The 20,446-nt window shown below is 48.9% G+C and overlaps 6 protein-coding genes across 6 annotated transcripts; 3 read left to right on the forward strand and 3 right to left on the reverse strand.

The window, feature by feature from the left end:
- Positions 1–3,106: 3,106 nt before the first annotated feature.
- DEU56DRAFT_971851 (uncharacterized protein) lies at positions 3,107–5,153 on the forward strand (the record flags this gene model as incomplete). The annotated part of the gene is made up of 5 exons (XM_041359469.1): positions 3,107–3,186; positions 3,488–3,681; positions 4,134–4,231; positions 4,294–4,541; positions 4,592–5,153. The coding sequence occupies 5 exons, from the start codon at positions 3,107–3,109 to the stop codon at positions 5,151–5,153; spliced, it is 1,182 nt and encodes a 393-aa protein (XP_041210529.1).
- A 1,580-nt stretch (positions 5,154–6,733) lies between these two features.
- On the reverse strand, positions 6,734–11,379 carry DEU56DRAFT_791932 (glycosyltransferase family 20 protein). Its single transcript, XM_041352693.1, has 14 exons — positions 11,038–11,379; positions 10,501–10,989; positions 10,299–10,443; positions 10,090–10,219; positions 9,829–9,918; positions 9,542–9,593; positions 9,117–9,383; positions 8,810–9,033; positions 8,677–8,734; positions 8,527–8,616; positions 8,428–8,469; positions 7,700–8,194; positions 7,499–7,644; positions 6,734–7,435 (listed from the first exon to the last, which is right to left on the reverse strand). The coding sequence occupies exons 1-14, from the start codon at positions 11,260–11,262 to the stop codon at positions 7,087–7,089; spliced, it is 2,802 nt and encodes a 933-aa protein (XP_041210530.1). The 5' UTR covers positions 11,263–11,379; the 3' UTR covers positions 6,734–7,086.
- An 11-nt stretch (positions 11,380–11,390) lies between these two features.
- On the reverse strand, positions 11,391–12,203 carry DEU56DRAFT_791937 (uncharacterized protein). Its single transcript, XM_041352694.1, has 2 exons — positions 11,631–12,203; positions 11,391–11,566 (listed from the first exon to the last, which is right to left on the reverse strand). The coding sequence occupies exons 1-2, from the start codon at positions 11,819–11,821 to the stop codon at positions 11,470–11,472; spliced, it is 288 nt and encodes a 95-aa protein (XP_041210531.1). The 5' UTR covers positions 11,822–12,203; the 3' UTR covers positions 11,391–11,469.
- A 2,416-nt stretch (positions 12,204–14,619) lies between these two features.
- Positions 14,620–15,733, forward strand: DEU56DRAFT_754485 (uncharacterized protein; the record flags this gene model as incomplete). The annotated part of the gene is made up of 7 exons (XM_041349825.1): positions 14,620–14,649; positions 14,692–14,742; positions 14,785–14,826; positions 14,885–14,910; positions 14,933–15,158; positions 15,203–15,266; positions 15,516–15,733. The coding sequence occupies 7 exons, from the start codon at positions 14,620–14,622 to the stop codon at positions 15,731–15,733; spliced, it is 657 nt and encodes a 218-aa protein (XP_041210532.1).
- A 306-nt stretch (positions 15,734–16,039) lies between these two features.
- On the forward strand, positions 16,040–16,388 carry DEU56DRAFT_910815 (uncharacterized protein; the record flags this gene model as incomplete). Its single annotated transcript, XM_041357225.1, has 4 exons — positions 16,040–16,108; positions 16,161–16,211; positions 16,268–16,291; positions 16,350–16,388. The coding sequence occupies 4 exons, from the start codon at positions 16,040–16,042 to the stop codon at positions 16,386–16,388; spliced, it is 183 nt and encodes a 60-aa protein (XP_041210533.1).
- Positions 16,389–18,460: 2,072 nt separating this feature from the next.
- On the reverse strand, positions 18,461–18,886 carry DEU56DRAFT_910816 (uncharacterized protein; the record flags this gene model as incomplete). The annotated part of the gene is made up of 4 exons (XM_041357226.1): positions 18,461–18,559; positions 18,618–18,650; positions 18,709–18,759; positions 18,812–18,886. 4 exons carry the CDS (start codon positions 18,884–18,886, stop codon positions 18,461–18,463), a joined length of 258 nt encoding a protein of 85 aa, XP_041210534.1.
- Between the last annotated feature and the right edge of the window lie 1,560 nt (positions 18,887–20,446).

The raw sequence follows: 20,446 nt of genomic DNA on the forward strand, positions 1-20,446 counted from the left end.
TGCAAATACCATATATCCGTCAAGCAAAATTTCCGGGAGGCTGTCCTGATGGCTGTTTATCCCACCGAACATACAACATACGACCACCTCATGTTCACCAATGCTATTCAGCTGCTCAAATTTGCTGAGTGGCCAAATGACAGTCATCTAGCAGGCTCCCCGATACCTAGCATTCAGCGCTTGGTACTCTTTGCGTTGCCGGCACCGTCACTCGACAATCCCGCACAGTATATTCCTTACTGCCGTGCACTCATTGGTTACATGGGTCCGGATAAATGCAATAATTCCAGACTTCTTGCCTTACATAGAGCCTATGATCTCAGAAATGATCTGGCTATGGTCGCTGCTGGCGGAGTGGATACGCCATTACAAGACATGGTGCTCTCCGAACTCTCCCCAGCTCTCCTCACTGTGGTTCCTCCAGATACCTTCGACGCCGACCATGATGTCTACTATCTCCATCTCATGTTCACTCTTGCAAACACTTCCGGCTGGCTCCCTCACTTAGACAAAGATGGCCATATCGGGAGGTGCATCAGAATCATTCCTGATTCTTGGGACCAGCCTCATGATTCCCCCTTGTTCTACCTTGCTAGAATCTTCCTCCGCATCCAACATGCTCACCCAGGGCATGCCGCCCGTCAGCTTGTCACCATCACAAGCAATCAGTGGTGGAACCTCATTAGGATTGCATGGCATTCCTCCGAATATCGTTATTACAGTGACGATTTTCAGGCTGATTTTTGCGAGATCCTTGAAGCGCTTGCCGCGGGTACAGAGACATACATGCCACACGATATCTCAAAGAGTGAGCTCCGATCCCTCCTGAAGGATTTGGACGATGTTTGGTTTCGGCCAGACACGGAAAAAAAAACTGCAATGGAAGGTTTGGTGGGTGAGGTACGTCGTAGACTCGAGTCGGCTTTAGCCATGACCGGACAAGAGTCTTGATTTTCCCGTGAGAGGTGCGAAGGGTGAGGTGGTGGGGTTGAGGTCAGGACATATTGTATATCTATATCGAGTCACAACTTCATAGACAGATGGGCACTTACTCCAAACTTACTCAGTACCAATATTATTCCGACAGATGATACATAATTTGCAAAAGTCTTGTTGACTCTCCTGCAACAGCAAATAAACTTTTCATTTACCTCTAGGTAGTCTATACACGACTGAATATTTCGGAACAACTTGAGGCCTGAGGGTCCACAGAATGTCTTCTGCTAGTTGTCACAACACAGATACGACATCAGGAGAAGACATTCTGTGAACCTTGCTATTCGGCCGTATTACTATCGCTACGTTCCCTATGTGTTGTCCACGTGGAAGGGTCACAGTGTCGTGATGGGTTTCGGCAACATCAGGCATGTGCGGCCAGCTTGGAGTCCCAATCGTTGAAGAGTGTGGGTTCAGAGAGACAATAGGAGTCCACCTTCGCTGGCATTTTGAACCTCGTCAAGTTTTGCTACCTGCAAGAACTTCCATTTACGCCAACAAGAAGCCTGTGCAATGGGCGGATAATCTCGATCATTGCCAGTCAAGCCTCCATCATCAACAATATTGATGCTGGGCTACCTCGGATTCTCAGATTTCACTAGCGTTTAGCGCACCGTGCTGTATCAACGCCCCCGAAATATGTCAATGTCATTCGTACGCAACGTGCAAATTTATGTACTTACACATGAAACGAATGAGTGCGTTGCAGTAACGAGTATGCCTCGCAGGATCATCGTCAAGTTTCGGTACCGGAAAAGCAAGGAGTACCAGACGCTGAATGTCGAAGAGCAGAGAGCCGATGAAATATTGATATTGAAGACAGTCACCGTGGTTGAGGTTGAGCAGTCGAATGGGTTGGTATTAGAGACGTAGAAGCGCGCAGGAAACGCTGGATGATGTTACAATTCCGTTCAGAATGTAGAAAGAGATTCTGTGGTCTCTGCTGTAAGCTTGAGAAGTCCGGCTCGCCGAGGCGTTGTTTGGATCAGAAGCTGTTGTCAAACAAACCAACTTAATTAATCCATATATAGCAATTTCGAACACGCCTCCTAAAATGGTTTTGACGATTCCAATGTCACTGTTCCTTGCACCCGGAGCTCCAAGACCCACAAACACGACATCTAGACTATTGGGCGATTTTGTGATGGACAACTAGGTCTCCTTTCTCCTGACCTGTCATTCGGAGCGGCGATTTTACCAACTAAACATAGCTTCGTCAGCGACTTCAACTCACTGTGCTGCTGTAGGAATTACTGTGATGTGCACGCGAATGAAATCCTACCTATGTAGGCCTCTGGAGCGTCGGGGAATCCGGGTCCAAGTTACAGCCGGTACCACGACTTCACGGGCCCTCACTTTCTCTTTCAGTCCATTCGTTGTCTGGTTCGCCACGCGTCCTCTGACTAGCCACCATACCTGGCGTTCTGCATTACCCACAAAGTTCATATCAAGTACTTCGTAGCTAATGCAGGACGCTGGGTATTACGAAGGCATCAGAACATTTAGTCATGCAAGATCAAGAAGCTTCTCGCCAGCAACGAGGGAGACCATGCTTCGACTACCGCAGAACGATTCTGGGCGCTTTATTACACGTCTCTTCTGCTTCTATCACAGGTATGTGTTGCGGTCAGCTCCAGCATGTTCTTGATCCATTTTTGAACAGGAACTGAACCCTGGCGTAGCACGGAGATACTTTGGCGCTTGGCTATCTACATGGGGTGTCTCGTATCATGGTACGACCAGATCATTCTAGACACCTTTTCCCTGTCGACGGGTATGAAATGACCTTCAGATTCACTGTGATTCAAGTTGTGATCAAGCTCTGGGTACAACGCAAACGCTGATGAGAAAGACACCTCACGAACAGGTATCATTAATGCTCAATGTGGGTTTACATTCCTACTACTCTCTGACCGTGTGTTGATCGTTGGCATATAGTGCTGCTCCTCTTTCTTGATGACCGGGCAACATGCTACTTGCCCTCGCACAAGTCACATGATGTCCACAGCTTCTTACGAGCTGCGAGGTCGTCGGCGTCAGTATTTATGGTACATCAGAAGATCAGCCACAGACGACTCTGGATGCTCCACTACAACTGTGCCACTCGAAGATGGGTCAGGAACGTGTAGAGACTGCATGCAGTGTCATAGGCGGCCGGTCGATCATCGATCGTGCTGATCTGACTGTATCGTATGTGTCATTCAGTCGCGCAGCAAATTGCAATGCTACTAGTGCACGATACATCCCTTGCTCTTGTCATGCTGCAAACACCAGGCAAGCTTGCTGTTAGGGCCTCATTGACGCCCGCCAGCAGGTCAAATACCCATAGAGCAGGACATACAAACCGCAATACCCCCACCCCAAAGTGACATCCAAACATGCGCTTACTGCTATGCACGATCCTCTACCTCGCTGGAGTAATCCAAGCCGCACCTACTACCAATGCAACTACTACCAGTGATTATTTTGAAGCACCGTCATTCACGAATAGAACCCTGTCGAACATCATCTCGAGCTCCGTTCTCACTCTTTTCGCGTGTATATACAGCGCCGTCCATCCAAATATCCCGAGTCCTAAGGACAGCCCATTTTGTATCCTACGGCGACGACTTGGCATCATGATGGCGGCACTAATTGCTCCTGAACTGGTCGTGGTATGGGCTATGCGCCAGTGGATCAGTGCTCGTAATGTTACGAAACGGTTCAAGAGATCAGGGTATTTCAATGTTCCTCGGCCGCAGAAGCAATCTGAAAGTAAGTCGTGCTTTTTGAGACTGGACATGTTCCTCAAACAACTCACCATGCACGTCCTTAGATCATGAATCGGCTGAAGTGCCTGCTCAGCAACTTGAAGGTGAGCTCGACATTCTATCTTGTATCCTGACCATACTTCCTCATGGCTCGCCTGCTTCTGAAGATCACGATAAAGCCCGGCTTCTCGTAACGCCTACTAAAGGTGAACCATCTGTACTGGTGTTTCTTCGGCAGTTCATAGTACTTCAGTGTCCACTTCAAGATATGGAACTCATACTCTTGCGAAGCCATTTAAAAAGTTGTTTCACGCTTACTTTTCAGATCAATCTGAGGGTAAGCCCGATTCGCGCTCTCCCAAACGTTTGACTCATATGTATCCTTAGATTACGCGTGGACTCAGACGCACAGTTTCTTTGTGCTGATGGGTGGTTTCATGCTTTATGTGGACGGGGAACCCTACCACACACTACAACCTGATGACGTTCTCAGGCTGATATGTGATGGGTGTATTGATGCCCCATTGCCCCTACCCTAACGGCAAAGCGGATCTGCGACAAGAGCAAAGGCAATGTGATATCGAAAGGATTGATCATCCTTCAGGTGGCCTGGTTCATTCTGCAGCTCATGTCCCGCGCCATCTATCACCTCGAAACCACCCAGCTGGAAACAGGGACGCTCGCTTTTGCGGTTCTCAATTTCCTGACCTATGCGCTGTGGTGGGTGCAATGTCCATTTCCGGTGTATTGGAAGTCGACCGAGTTAAAGCCAGAGGATCACGTGCGCATTCGTTTGTATGTCTGCGTCTAAGATCGATTATGCCGTTATTTATTGTCTATCTCAGCGCCCATAGGCCTAATAATGAAGACGCTGTGATTTTTGCGATGACCCTCGGTCCATTTAGGCAACTGATGGGCTTCAGCGATCGCACGCGCAAGCTCCGAGTTCCTACATTCGATGGCAGCCTTGAACTGGATTCAAATGGATGGGACAAGTGGATTCTTGTGTTTGCCGGAATTCTGATGGCAACCATCTTTGGCGGCATTCATTGTACGGCTTGGTTTTTTGCCTTTCCTACAAATCATGAACAGGTCCTGTGGCGCATCAGTGCCGTCGCTATAACTTGCACACCCTGCCTTGAAATTCTTTCGTACTTTGCAGTCACTGATCTCGCAAGTCTAATGCGTATCTACTTTCCAGTCACTGATCGTATCACCTTGGCACGTTTTATATTAGGTATCATAGGTATCGATGACATTATGTCTCTTGTTGCTATGTGCATATTTGGCCTGTTCTACATTGTATCTCGTGGTATGCTCTTGGTACTTATGTTCACGACATTACGCCATCTTCCTCTTGACGCATACACGACGGTGTCTTGGATTAGTTTTGTGCCGCACTTGTAGTTTTCTTATTTTCATACTTTTGTAGTCAATGGCTGCCCTTTGCTCCCATCATCTACCAACGCCTCCCTCCACACAACAAATTACAATCTCCGTCTCTAACTATTGCGGGATCTAAATTCACAAGAATCATTTCGTATTCTCCTACCCGCCCAAGGAGCTCCGTTTTCCACTCTACAACATCGATTCACCAGTCAAACCTGAAATGCGGGAGGCGGACACGAATTAGCATGATCCAGAGCGCTCAAGTACTCACACCTCGCAGAAAACCCTCTTCAGATCCCCTCTCAAACCTCTGTATCCTCCAGAGTCCACGCTCGTGCCATTCCCACTCAAGCCTTCGGCACTGAAGAACTCCCAAGTCCCAGAACCAGACGAAATAGAAGAATGCATCGCGCTTGTGGCCTCCAACGACTCAACATGTTGTACAGGAGGAGAAGAACCCTGTAATCTTGGAGAGTGTCGATGTCCCAACGCCTCCACGCCACCTCCGAAGGCTAGGACTAAGTGCTAATCTGTACAAGACGCCGAACAGACGAAATCGACCCTCGTTACACTGCCGTACTGATTCGCAGTGTACATCGCGCCGTCATGGCGCGCGAGTAAGAAGAGGCAGAGAAAGAGGTTCAGGAGGTGATTATAAGTGAGGCAACTGTGGAGGATGGCAAGGAACTGATAACGAGGAAGATACAACGACGACAATGAAGGAAGTGCAGGGAACGAGCACGAAGAATTCATGAAGATTGAAGTCGCTCAGACTCCGACACCGCTGCCGACGAGCCTACTCTTGTACCAAGCACATCGCGCAATTCTCAATGCCATGCACGAACGCGTTTTATGGCCTTTCTGCTCGAGTTCCACCTCAAAGAAACTGACAGACCACGAGCAAGATAAAGATGGGACTAAGAGGATGAGGCAAGTTTCCCCTTTGTTTCTATTCATCATACGAACCGTGAACCATCAGCACGCCCAAGTGGACACCGACCAGGACGCCCAACTCCCAATGCCCACCTCCATCGTCCTCGCCCCTTCCTCATCACAACAAGTCCAATCCATCGGCATCGGCCTCAGTGCAATGTGCCACTTTGGTTCGGCATGTATTCTCTTCGCACCTCCCCACATCTCCGTAGGACCCGTCGGTGCAAATGCAGATGGCCCGAGTGACGCAAGTGCAGACACCCCGGGGGGTCAGGGCACGCACAAATCCTTGCCAAAGGTGTAAGGTGTGGTGTGAGTGAGTCTTCTCCCTCACACTTTCTCCTGACCTGTCATTCAGAGCGGCGATTTTACCAACCAAACATAGCTTCGTCAGCGACTTCAACTCACTGTGCTGCTGTAGGAATTACTGCGATGTGCACGCACAGCTATAAATAACGTTGGAATAATCATCACGGTTCTCATGAGCCATCTCCTTGTATTATCCTTCCTACGAAACCATCCGGACCATTCTTCTGCCATAATTTTTTTCGGCCTTTGTTGAATTCGTTTCCAAATTCTCGTCTGCTTGCTCTTCTGACTTGCGTCTCGCGTGCATGGCGACTAGCAACCACGCATCGTTTGTGCAGCTCAATTTGGGATGTATCATTAATCTCAAGCGCTCGATGTTCGCGTGACAGAGCATTTAACTAACCAATTGATCGTTCACTAAATTTGAAAGGTATAGGACAGGGGGAATGGATGAACTTGCCCAGACGGAACCCACCTCGACAGCAGGTATGTGCCGCGGGCAAGAGCGAACCCGAAAGTAAAGGCACAAGATATCATATATCATATACGTATGTCAAATATGAATATGTGTTTTACATCTATAAAACATTAGCTAGAATGCACACGACGCCGAAATCTACAAATGACTGACACGCACGAACCATAACCAATATCTAGCAGCACATCATACATATTCAAACTCATTACCAAGATACACCTCCACCGCCCCTTACGGACAATTCGCAAACAACCACATCACATCCCCCACATCCCCAGCATCCACTTTCCACTTTGCATCTGTCCCCTTCCCACTCGTCGACACCGTCTCGGCATTATCCAACTCATTCAACCTCCTCAATAACTTCTCGTCACCTCCTACAGCGAACACGAACCCCGCTTCACCTCCTCCTCCGTTCACTGGTACGTCCAGATCAGGCATCGAGGAGGAGCGGGGGGAGTGGGCTGGTCCGCCGGGGTGCAGGATCGCGCCTACTGCTGTGGAGCGGGAGATGTTGTTTGGAAGGACTAGGAAGGAATTTGAGCCTGGGATTATGCGGAGGCCGTAACGCTCGCCGAGGCTGAAGTAAAAGTAAATTAGTGAGGATGAGGACGAGGTGGGAGCGAAGATGAGAAGCACGCACCTATCAAATATATGATTCTGCGCTTCAGCAGCCTGACGTCTCGCCCACTGACGATCCGAGCAATCATCCGTCGGACCAGTCCAGAAGCGCCACACCACAGACGCCTCGCGCTCCTCTACAAACGAACCAGGCGTTCGTTCCGTGAACTACGTCCCACACAAGTATCAGCATCAACCCATCACCAGGACAAAAAACACGCACATAATTCAAAATCTCCACACAAAGACCTTTCCACGTCAAGTTCAAATTCGCAACCATACTTATCCACACCCCTCCTTTCCCATTCTGCACGGGGATCTTCGCAAAGCATCCGTTCTCTGCTACTATACCCACCCCAGGCGCTTTCGCAGCGACTTGCTCGAGGCTCTTGACAGGTAACCCACTGAGCAACCACACCTCGTTCCGCTTATTCGCAGAAAACTTATTTAGGAGCTCCACTACTCCTTCGGGGGGCACGAACGGCGCGAGGAGTCCAGCGCGCGACAAGTCTCGGCGCCAGACCGTGCCTTCGAAATCGAGCAGGATGATACGGCGAGAAGAGTGTTTGTATCGTGGGAGGAGCAGCGTGGTGTTGAGCGCAGGGACGGCATTGAGGTCCAGTTGGGTGGTGTGTTCGGTGTTGGCGCGAAGGCAGCGCGTGAGGAAGGAGGTTACGAAGGTTTGGGCTGTTTGTGTCACGACATGGTTGTGGAGGTCCTGTTTGGGGTAGGATGGGCGCGTGTTTAATGATTAGTGTGTGTGAAAGGATAATGGGCGCGTGTTGATATGAGAGAAGATGGGCGCGTATTTAATTATTGGCGCATGTTTAAGGGATGATGGGCGCGTGTTGAGGAGATGGGCGCGTATTTAATGATCAGCGGGTGCATAACAAGAGATGGGCGCGTGTTCAATCAGCGCCCGTCCAAAGTAAGACATTAAAGACTCCTCACCTCCCACCTCGACAACGCCTCCTCATCACTCATAGTCAACGCCTACCCCACATCAGTCAAATATTCACAACACCAAAGACCACCACCAGAAAAACGCACCTGATAAATTGCCTTGGCAGTTCCATGTGTATCATACGGGTTCACAGCGATGCAGGACCTGAACCCGCTGTAACTATATGATCCGGTGAACTACAGACGAGGTCAGTAAGTGAGAAGGTGTGATGCAAAGGGATGTTTGAATGGACGAACCTCACTCAGAATCAATGGCCTATGTCTCCCATCTTGACACTCAACAAACTCGTGTGTCCTGTTAACGCAGCCATCAGTCCAGCCCCTCCATCCAACCGAATATAAACACGACACAGCCGAGACGGAAACTCACCTCAACGCCATCCCCTCCCTCAAACTAGTAACCAAAAACGCGTCCGCCACAGTCAAAAGCGCCAAATACTGACTAAACGTGACTTCCTGCGTATGTAAAAACACAACTGGTTGATAGGTGAGCGTGCTGAATGCACTGTTAATGCGGGATACGACATCTGAGACGCCGCCTGCTGCTAGTTCGTTGGATTCGGTTGTTTGGAGGGCTACTTGGAGAAGGAGGACCTGTGAGTTGTGTTAGTGGGTTGTGTTGGGTCTGTGGGCGTGGATGTGGGGTGTAGAAGGGGGAAGGGAAGGAAGAAACATACTTTTCCTTGATACTCTGGATACTTTTTCAAAAAGAGTTCAAACGCTTCGAGTTTATGCCGGACGCCCTGGATCTCATCCAACTTATCTCTCCCAACGACAATCATCATCCCTGCGTACCGCTGCCTCAATGTTTGGACCCAATAAGAGACGTCGGGTTCGCGTCTTCGTTCGCGGAGAGCGCCTACGTCTATGCCCATGGGGAAGACGCCGACATCTACGAAGCGGCCGTGGCCTTCGCGGGCGCCGCCTGGGATACCGTATTCGACCTGGGGAGGGATTAGGTTTGGATTTGGGTGTGGGGGAGGGGGGAGAAGGGGAGGGAAAGGAAGGAGGAAGCGAAGGGAGTAGCGAAGGGAGTAGCATAGGCACAAAACAAACAGAACCAAAAGGACACTCAACGAACGAACGAACAAACGAAACTCACCTGAATCCCCTTGGGCAACGCTTCAACGGCAAGAATACGGGAGACGGTTTGTCTGTGGATATATCCGTGTTAGCTCCATCGCGTCGTGAAAGTTGAGAATGCAAAATGAGAAGAGTGACGGGAGTGGGAGTGGTGAATGAACGTAGGGGGTGGTGGATGAATGCAGGGAGTGGTACGCAGACGAACGCAAGGAGTGGCAACGAAACTAGGGAATAGAACTAAATCCATCCCTCAACCCGTCCCACGACAACGCAAACCTCAATCCCAAAACCAAACCAAAAACATACCTAAAGTGCCTCGCATAACTGGCAGTCTGAAACCCTACAAGGTCCGCGCCGAGCATACCTCGGAGGAGGTGTTCTCGTACGCTTAGGCATCTGTGGGGTTTGTGGTTAGTATTGTGGTTCAGAAGATGATATGAGTAGAGAGGAGGGTGGAGGGGTGTAGCATAGGGTGGAAGGGGTGCGGCATAAGAGGCTTGGTGACTAAAAGACTTGGCATCCACGTCCAAAACACAACACCTAAACCCAAATAGAAACACAACCCACCTAAATATCTCACTGCTCGGGAAAGCGACGTGCATGAAGAACCCGATAGGAGCGCGTGCAAGAGCGGGTACGCGTGTGCTTTGGCGGAGGAGGAGGGGGAGGAGCATGAGGTGGTAGTCGTTAATCCAGACTGTGGTGTGGATGGCGAGTAAGCGTCGGGTGAATCTCACGTCAAATATGAACTAAGCCCTCGACAACGAATGACGCACCGACATCGCCCTCCGTCCACACGCTCTCAATAGCCTCTGCAAACCGCTTATTGACAGCGACATACTGCTTGAACGCCGCGCTCTCGAAGAAGAGTTTCGTTTTTGGTGCATCAGGGACTGCATAATGAAGACACGGCCAAAGGACCTGGGAAGCATTAATAAGGAATAGAAACGCGCGGAACAAGAAAAGACGAAGGCACACCTGATGACAAAACTCATCATAACAACTCTCAAGCTCTGCATCTGGGATCCAAACAGGCAAACTAGAATGCAATTCCTTCATCCTGCGATCGACGCTGGCTTTGAGTTCTGTGCTGTATGCGTCTGTGCTGCTGCCGAGAGTTCCGACCCAGAGCTTTCTGGTCATGCGGTCTTTGACACTGTCGACTGCATTCTTGAGACCGCCGTTGCAGTGGATGTTTGGAGCCAAGTGGTAGGGTTCGGAGTTCGGATTTGAATAGGAGTAGGAGCGGGTGAGGGAGGGATACTTAGGGGGTTTTGAAGATGACCTGCGTTGGAGACGGACTGCATGGACTGGATCGGGCTGGAACTTTGCGAGGGATGCGTCGATGCTTTGGATGGAAGGGGGTGAAATGGCGCCATTGCGTGCAGGGGATGGAGCTAGAGAAGCGAATTTGGAGAAAGGATTTAATTCAGAGGGAGGAGTACTGATTGGCGTGATGGCACGAGACTAGCAGGGGTCAATTCATCGTGCCTAGTTATTTTAAAAAGAGCTCACTTTTAAGTCATCGACTATGCTCTTCAGCGGGGCTGGCGTGCTACCAATGGATCGTGATGATGCGTGTCTGAATGCTGGAGGACGACCGCCCAAATCCTGTGTAGCATTTGTCCCGACTTCACGAGCGTAGATGTCTGGAGTTGGTGGGTTGCTTTCACCTATAACTGCGGTTGTGGGCAAGAAAAGGGAAGCGATGATGACCCGGTGATTTCGCAGTGAGCTCATGGTAGTTGGTGATGAGAGCTGGCTAGCCGCAGCATTCTGCTCTGATATTTACATCCGAAATCGTCATCAAGCTCCATCGATCCTAGCCATTTTCCTCACGGCGTAATGACAACGAACGTGCAACCAAACCGACAATTCCCGGTTACTTCTATTTCGGGTTCCACTCGCATTCAGTGCTCACGGCAACTGAGCGGAGAACTTCTCCGACTAAGCTTGACAATCAGATAGAGCCCGTGCAGCTTCCCTTACAACCGACGTCGAGTTCGGGATCTCTCTATGATGTTCCCATGAACTGGATCCGCACCTGTGAATCACACTCGCGTCAACTTTGCGCAGTGCACTAGTTATGATGTGATAAGTAGTCTAACCTCTGATGAAGACATGGTAGTATGCAATTGACTATGGATGATAACCGGAACCGATTATCGCCGCAATATACAAACTGAGCGCCTCCACAAACACCCAGTGAGATGTAAAACAAGGACAAGTGTGAATATAAGGTACAAAGTTGGCCATAATGATCAGTTATCAGAGAAAAAAGAATGACCGGCGCTAGCATCTTAACAATGACCCAAAGAGGGCTGGCTGCGGACCAGCAGAAATACAATGATGCGTCTTTGGCGATTCGGCGACTACTTACATCACCGTGTGACCCTCAGTATTAGGAGATGGGAGAACTCTGCAGCCGGGAAAGTAACAGCACATGTATAGACTATTGATGCGACGGAGGAAGGGGCGTAATCGGGAGCTGAGACAATATCACGGATGCGAGACAGCGCGGATAGCCTTTTCTGCTCGTCTCGTAGAAAGGAAGATACAGATCGTGACGGGTGTCTGATAATGCATTGGGACAGAACCTGTCGGTGATCGAAATGAAGAAATGCAATGTTGTCGTAAGAGGGAGGTGTGTCAATCACTGAGATGCTTTCATCGAAGTAGCCATCGTGGAGGGAAAGGGAGGCAAAACGATACAATGCAGAGCCAAGCGAGAAAATAGGGTCCTGCCAAGCTCGGCTGCTAGGAAAATTGGTCGGGAGTGGTGCGGTCGTTCTCGTGGCCCCCCGCTGGCAAAGGAGACCATATCGCTAGGGAAGAGCGAGGGGGCTGTTAGATATTGAATCGAAGGCACTCGTTGAAGTTGAACGTTGAACAGTCGAAGGTGAACCAAATGTGAACTGGAAGTTGTCTTTGCTGTATCCACTAGTGTTCCGTGAAAAACTCCACGCCGAGTTTTGGACATGTTTATAACATTGGGCATCCCCAGGCCAGTTATTGACGCGTGTTTTTAACTAGTTTTTGACGAGTTATTGACACCGGCTATATTGTAATTTTTGTGCTACAGAATTTGAGAAAAATTGAACTTCCAGGCTACAGGACCACCACCAGCTGTTTGTGAAGATGGCCCAGGTGTTTGTGACCGATCTTGAGCCTCCGTCTCAATCGGCTTGTCGGAGAGAAGGTCCAGGAGCTCGGGACCGTCTAAACGAGCATCTTCACTACCGACGAACACCCGGTTACTGCAGCGCAGATATCCGGGGTCATCCTCATCAACGAGATTCACGCTACCATCAAGCCATGCATCTGAATCCTCGTAAGCGTCACCTGCATCCGAGCTCTCATTTTCATCAACTTCCTGGCCGAAAATGGTTTCATCGAGGTCACGAAACTTGACGGTTGGTTTCGGCCGCGGGCTCTTGTTCTGCCAGTGTCCACAATTAGAAAAACACTCTGCGTGAAAAAGATTGAGTCTGACGCACGTTTTCAGCATTCATGAAATGCCACTGTCGTATTTGGACTTGATTGATAAGTGTAGTGCTCTTCTGACGATTGCGGAGAGCAGAGTTCAACCAGGTCATAGTCGATGCTGTTCGTTCATCAGCCATCGAGTTGACTGTGATTGAGAAAACCTTGACCGCAAAGAACTTGACAAGACGCGAGACGAGTCAAAACACCCCCGCGCTTACACTTGCAAATCACGTACCGCGAGAATATCAGCGTTGTCGTGATCCAGGAAGCTTGTCCAATACTTGAGAATGTTTGTATCGTCGGTAAGCGGACGGTTGAAAGGCCAGGCTCCTTTTGAATATGCAAGAATTTGCTCATTGAGCTTCGCGAGAGCAATGTTACCATCTAGGCCATGGATGGTATCCTCCTTTGATTTGTATTCGACCTGTAGCTGTGATACGAGAAAATTGCCGATGCGCTGCAGAATGACGTTGTCATCTTGAGCAACAGAAGCTGATAGATCAGAACGATGAATGCGAATAGGTGCAAGAGCGAGGGGGTTGATGTTCTTGAGAATGGCCGCATCTCGATAACCTTTATTGCCACCGTCTGAGTGAGCAAACAATGACACCATAGGTTTGGATGGATTACACGTACGAGGTATCAAGAAAAATGCAACTATAAATGTATCTGAAGGCGCGCTGTTGTGTCTCAAAGAAGTCCATAGTCGAGGAGAGGTAGCAGGACCGTTGTTCTAGAGACTATTCGGCTCTTCTCTTGTCTCTGTATAGTCAACTCCGACGCTCAACAATATTAATGTTCTATTAACGCTATGATATATTTAGAGTTTTTGACAGTTTTTGACACCCTCAAAACGCCCTCGAGTTTTCGACACGTCATGAACACGTTAAAAACATGTCAAAAACTAGTAGTGTCAAAAACTCTGGAGTTTTTCACGGAACACTAGTCAGAATACAATAGCGCAAGGAAACGCTTCACACTATGAACGCAAGGGCTAAGACCCTGTGAGTTTCACCTGCGACTCACGGATTTGTTCGGCCAGCTTGTCAAGCGTACTAGCCACCAATGCAGCAGGTGCACTGGAGCAGGTGGTGATGACAACCTCCTCTGGTTTCATCGTGGCAAATAATTAATCACAGAAGGAACGTTGATGACACATTACCAAGTTGCATATATACAAGATGACTTCTACCCGCCGGCGCACCTAGTGATACCGCCCACAAAACACACCGTGTGCGAATTATTGCTAGCTTGACTACTGGGGAAACGGCTGGAAACGGTGGTCATCGATGACTTCTGTTATCCGATCTGCGGAAAGTGGGTCAGGGAAGGACAGATGTGAACATGATTGTTTGCCACAAGGTCCTCTGAGAGTCGGGGATTGATCGAATCAAAGCACACACAATAAGTACTTAGGTTTCCACCTCTGCCACGAATCTTGTGCGTATATTGCGGCCCCGTAGAAACTCAATCACCATTCGACTCGGGCCACGTATGCACTGACTGCTAACTCTTTCTTTTGACGAATGTCATTAATCAAGTTAACGTGTACGCAAGTAAGATAAACTATTCACCCGCCTATCTACTGCTTTCGTTACTCACCTCGACTTGATGGCCCTTGTCAACGCTGGCATAGTACCAGTAAGTCTCACCTTGCGTCATACTGAAATATGATGTCCGCAGGCTTCTCGTGCGGTTGGTGAAAGTGACAATGTCGCGAGAAAGACGGCCCGGGTAAGCCTTGCTTCGCCTCAAATCTCACCGTGATAAACTCAGTTTACAACGTGTGTAGGCCTGGCGGATGTAGCACTTGCGCGGGTAAGTCTTATTCCGCATCAAATATAATCAAGTTGGCATCATGGTACATTGCACGCAGGGCAACTACTATGCCGAATCAGACCTGTATGCAGAACTAGTTGCAAAGAATTTCAAGTAGTGCTCACAAGGATGCAAGACAAATCGAGATGCAAGACGTATTGCCAATTTTTGTCTCCATCGCGTCTACGTGTCTGTCGAACTTGTGTGAAGCCTCCATTAACAGCAAAGAACAATCAGCAATGTTATACAATTGGACATTGATCATCACTCACTCATGCGCATCCACACACCAGTACCTGGTGACTGCTACTAGTGATCAACAGCGAGGACACGTAAGTTGTAAGAATTCGAACTTCACACACAAGATACCTACTAGGGCCAGGCATTTGAGCCATTGAACCGCACAGCACATTTTGATGATGCAGTGGGTGGCGCGAGAGGTAGGAACAGATGGAGTTAAAGATTGTATATCTTGGATAAGTCTCTGTACATACTGAGGGAGGTCACTGCCCGCGGTTTGAGGAAGTCCGAAGCACTCACGAAAGGCTTCTGCGTCGAGTCTAAGATCTACTACCTCTCACTGTAGATAAAATGCTCTCATCCGCTGTTTGCCATATCAACCTAGTATTTACATTGCCGCTCAACCCATCACAAAGGAATTAGAGCTCGCTCCTCGAAGTATATTGTAGCATGTGTCTTTGTAGACTTCAAGAATATCGATGTCATCATCCAGAACGTCGGAATCAAAATTGTGGCAGTACTTATCTTGAAGGGGGATAGTACTGATCAAGGCGTGGCCGGCGACATGCCATACCATCCTCGTCAGGTTCCACCATTGTGTGCTCGTGTTGGTGCCAAGATGAGGAGCGGCCCGCCCTGGGTGAGCGACTTGGATACGGAGAAATAATCTAGAGAGGTTAAAGAATTAAGTGTGGGAGACGATGATTGAAATGAAAGTACACGGACCACAATATGTACTTGGTATCTGGCTCTGCCACGAATCTTACGGGGCATGCCGTAATTTGAACAGTATTCGGTCAGATCGACTGAAGCCACGTACGCGTTGATAGCCAACACTTTTACATCCCCATAGAGAAAATCGAACCCATGCGATGTTACACTCTCTTCTGTGGAGTATAAAAACAGACAGTACCGATAATCAAGTTAGCTACAACCTCTGTCTAGTTTACACAAGTAAAACCAACTCACCATCATGTTTGCCCGTCTCTCTACTGCTTTCGCTATTCTCCTCGGCTTGACGGCCCTTGTCAGCGCAGTACCAGTAAGCCTCGCCTCGAGTCAAATCTCCTCATATTGACATATGATGCCCGCAGGCTGCTCCTGCAGTTGGTAACCTTGAAAGGCGCGACAATGCCGCGAGAGAGGTAAGCCTTGATTCGCATCAACTCTCACCGTGTTCCTCACCATACAATGCCCATAGATCAATTATGTGGTACTTGCACGCGTAAGCCTTTTTGCACCAAATCCTATCGCGTTAACCTCACCGCATATAATGTACGCAGGAAGAGGCTCCCGAACCAGACCCAGACAACTGGGATTAGTAAGCCTTGTTTCGCATCAGTTGACCGGGACCTCACAGTACACTGTATGCAGGGCAATTCAATGTACCGCAACGCAACCACTATGCAGAATCAGATATATATGCAGAACCAGTTGCAAGGAATCTCGAGTAGATACAAGACCAATCGAGATGCCAGGCGTATTGCCAGTTGTTTGCTTGCTTTCGTCTGTGTCTAGAACTTGTGTGAGGCTCCGGCAAAAACTAACTTGAATAGGCTTACATGATGTATAACAAAAAATCGGTGATTCATGAGAAGTATTAGTAAACATTAAGACTTGATTTGCATTCGTACCTGAGAGGGATTGAGTGAAGCTCTTGCGTCAAAGCTCGTCACTCGACCCAAGGATGAGAGTTTCATTCTAGTCTTCCCTAGCCGCTCTGAATTCGCCGTGCCCAACGATTTACCTTATTTGGTATGTATGTCAAATATTGCAAATTACCTTTCAGTGGCGATTTTACATCGTTGAATCTGCACCAGGCTACGTAGCAGCCTCAGGCTCAAGCAGCGCGTGAGGAAGGCCACGTTCTCACTCTCTTCTCACCACATTCTCGAATTCTGGCCCCAATTGCATGTCCTGTTCACGGCGACCTCATTGCCACTTCCATCTCACATTTACCGTGACAGCGGAGACCACAGGATCTCTATTGTGATCTAGTATTTAAATATGCTAGCTGAAGACATTCCATGGTACCCGCGACCCACCGTGAGTCTGCTTCCCCGACCGAGCTTGTGACAGTCGAGAATGGAGACAGCCCTTGTGATGAACGTGTCCATTGGAAAGGCTCTGTCGACGCAGTCCGGGAGCAGAACAACCCGCAACCGTTGCGACTACAACGTTCGTGTTGATCAGTTTACTCCGATTCATCAGTCTACGTTCTAAATGGAATTGTAATACCATCCAGCGTTTCCTGTGCGCTTCTATGTCTCTAATACTAACCCAATGGCTGCTCAACCTCAACCACGTTGACTGTCTTCAAGATCAATATCTAACAGGCTCTCCGCTCTTCGACATTCAGCGTCTGGTACTCCTTGCTTTCCGGTACCGAAATTTGACGATCCTCGGAAGTATGCTCGTTACTCTAACGTACTCATTCGTTTCATGTGTAAGTGCATAAATTTGCGCGTCGCGTACGAATGGCATTGACATATTTGGGGGGCATTCATATAGCACGGCGTGCTTTAAACGCTAGTCAATTCTGAGAATCCGAGGTAGCCCAGCATAAATATTGTTACCGATGGAGGCTTGACACGATTGAGTCTAATCCTTCTATTGCGCAGGTTCCTTGTTGGCGTAAATGGAAGTCTTGCAGGTGGCAAAACTTGACGAGGTTAAAAAGACCAGCGAAGGTGGGCTCCTGTTGTCTCTCTGAACCCACGCTCTTTAACGATAGGGACTCCAAGTCTGGCCACACATGCCCCATGTTGCGGAAATCTGCATCACTTAATGCGGAGACACTGTGGCCTTTCCACGTGGATACTACATATGGAACGTGGCGATAGTCAGTGATACAGGGTGTTGAGGTCAAGCATAACCGCCACGATTTCGGGCAAAGTCAGCCCAGAGTCCACGTTTAACTTGAAGGGGTAGCTGAATGCGGAGGCAATTTCCAAGGCTTCACAGCGGTCGGACACCCGATCTAAACGAGGAACTCAGCGTGTCAGGCGTGCGCAGAGGGATAAAGTGCAGAAATTGGAGGGAGATTCGGGTGAGTGAGATGAATTCGGGCACGTTCCAGTCAATTCCGCTTCTACTCAGAGATCCTGCCTGTTGGCAGCACTTGAGCATTTGTTTTTTATATAGGTGGGTTGTCGCTGTTGGACTTCAAAGCTTCCCACCAGTTCGATAGACACGTAGACGCAGACAAATAATCGGCAACACGCCAGGCTGGCATCTCGATTTATCTTCTATCCTTGTGAGCACTACTGATGTCCTACTCCATATCCCTTGTGACTACTTCTGCACAAATATCTGATCCTGCATTGTAGTCGCCCTGCGTACAAAGTACCGCGGTGAGGTCAACACGAGGATATTTGTTGCGAAACAAGGCTTACTACTCCTTGGTTGTGTCTGGTGTTGGCTTGCCTGGGTCTGGTTCTGGTTTGCCTGGGTCTGGTTCTGGTTTACCAGGGTCTGGTTCTGGAGTCTCTTCCTGCATACATCACACGGTGAAGTCAATATGATGAGACCTAGCGCAAAACAAGGCTTACGCGTGCAACTTGTTGAAGTACCTCATAGTTGGCCTACGCGTATTTTAAGGTGAGGTCAACACGGTGGGATTTGATACGAAGCAAGGCTTACCCCTCTCGCGACATAGTTACGCTTGTCAAGGTCATAAACTGCGCGAGCGACCTGCGGACATTATACGTCGATATGAGAAGACCCGACGCGAGGCAAGGCTTACTGGTACTGTTCCAGCGTTGACAAGGGTCATCAAGCCGAGAACAACAACAAAAGCAGTAGAGAGGCGGGCGAACATGATGGTGAGTTGATCTCGCTTGTGTCAACTAGAGAGGTGTTGCAACCTGCTGCCTGACCTGTAATAATGCTCGGTTTTTATACTCCACGACAGAGGGCGTAAAGTCATGTTTTGGGCTTCATTTCAAACATATGACAGGACAAATATAATGAAACGAAATATCTCAATGGCATTCGTCAAAAAAGTAGGTAGTTGTCAACGCATACGTGGCCCACAGAATCACAAGGCCTCGAGATTCACTGATCAATGGGATAATTCATATTCTTCTATACACAACAGTGCGGATCTGGAAAGAAAACATTCCGAAGGGGTTCCTATACGCGTGATGCCTGAAGGATGAGACTACAGCCCGTCCCAGGGGCCTTGTATTCAATTCTTCCTAATACGACAGAAATATTTGTCCGGCGCCCACAACTGGATGTTCAAACGTTCTACATAATGTCCGAACAATGTTGACAGAAGCAACATATGGCAATGCGGAAGTTGAACAGATACCCCTCGAACACACCGTGTTCGTTCTCATTGCAGTGCGTGGCGTATCCCTTGTATATTATAATTCTGCCTCGAGTCACGATTTCCTACAGATGAGCACTTACTCAGTACTAATATCATCCCGAGTCAACTGCTATTTGCCCTGTCAGCTCTCCTGCAACATCAAAGACAAGAGATTCCGTGGTCTCTGAGCAGTAGGGAAAAGAGTGGACAGTCCACTTTACCACATGATATCCTCGACCAACAGAGGTTTGAGTGATATTTTCCGCGTCAATCTGTACCTCGTTATCTGCTGAGTCAATCAGAACATAGTGTCCAGACGTGATGTAGGAACTCACGGTGGGTCGCTTCTCTCGAGAGGTAACGTTGGTGACTTGAATTTTCTACAGGACGCTACCGAGCGAGCAGAGAGCATATCCTGGTCCGTCGAAATCTCGGGCGGCGAGGAACTGCGCTGCGCAGGTCACAAGCCAGCCAACTTCCTGGAGATTGAGTTCCAGTTCGAATGTACCATACTAAATTGATACTTCATCATACGTATTAGCCACGCCAGCAGCCAGGTCATATGTCATATGCAGAGCAGTACGCGTGTCTGCCTGGTGTCGTAGATTCGCATGTCCACCCTCAGTCATCCGGCGGAATGAGTCATGAAGTGTTCCAGTGCCAGCGAAGATTTAAATTGCGCCACAATTTCAAGAGATTTCACACCTCTCTACCCCCACGAAGCAGACTTCACACACGTGCGTGCATCGCCCCGGGAGAACCCAACCAACGCTTTGCCATACCTAGTGCGCTGTCTTCGAGTATTGGATTGCCTTCCAGATCGAAATATGCCTTGAACATGGCTCGGAAATTTTGGCATAACGAGGCACGGTTCACGTTTAATTTTTGCACCATGGTGGGCATCAACTCGAGTACAGGCTGCCCAGATAGCATAACTTGGTCAAAGTCTTCATCAACCACTCCATTGCGGATGTGGTGTAATCTTCTTTAGTATGCTGGCGGTCATTGGGGCAAAGGACGGCTTGAATGACGAAGGAGAGGTGCGTTCGGAATGGACAATCAGGA

The sequence above is a fragment of the Suillus clintonianus genome (assembly GCF_016758775.1).
Source record: "Suillus clintonianus strain FC179 chromosome Unknown DEU56scaffold_21, whole genome shotgun sequence".
NCBI lineage: Eukaryota > Fungi > Basidiomycota > Agaricomycetes > Boletales > Suillaceae > Suillus > Suillus clintonianus.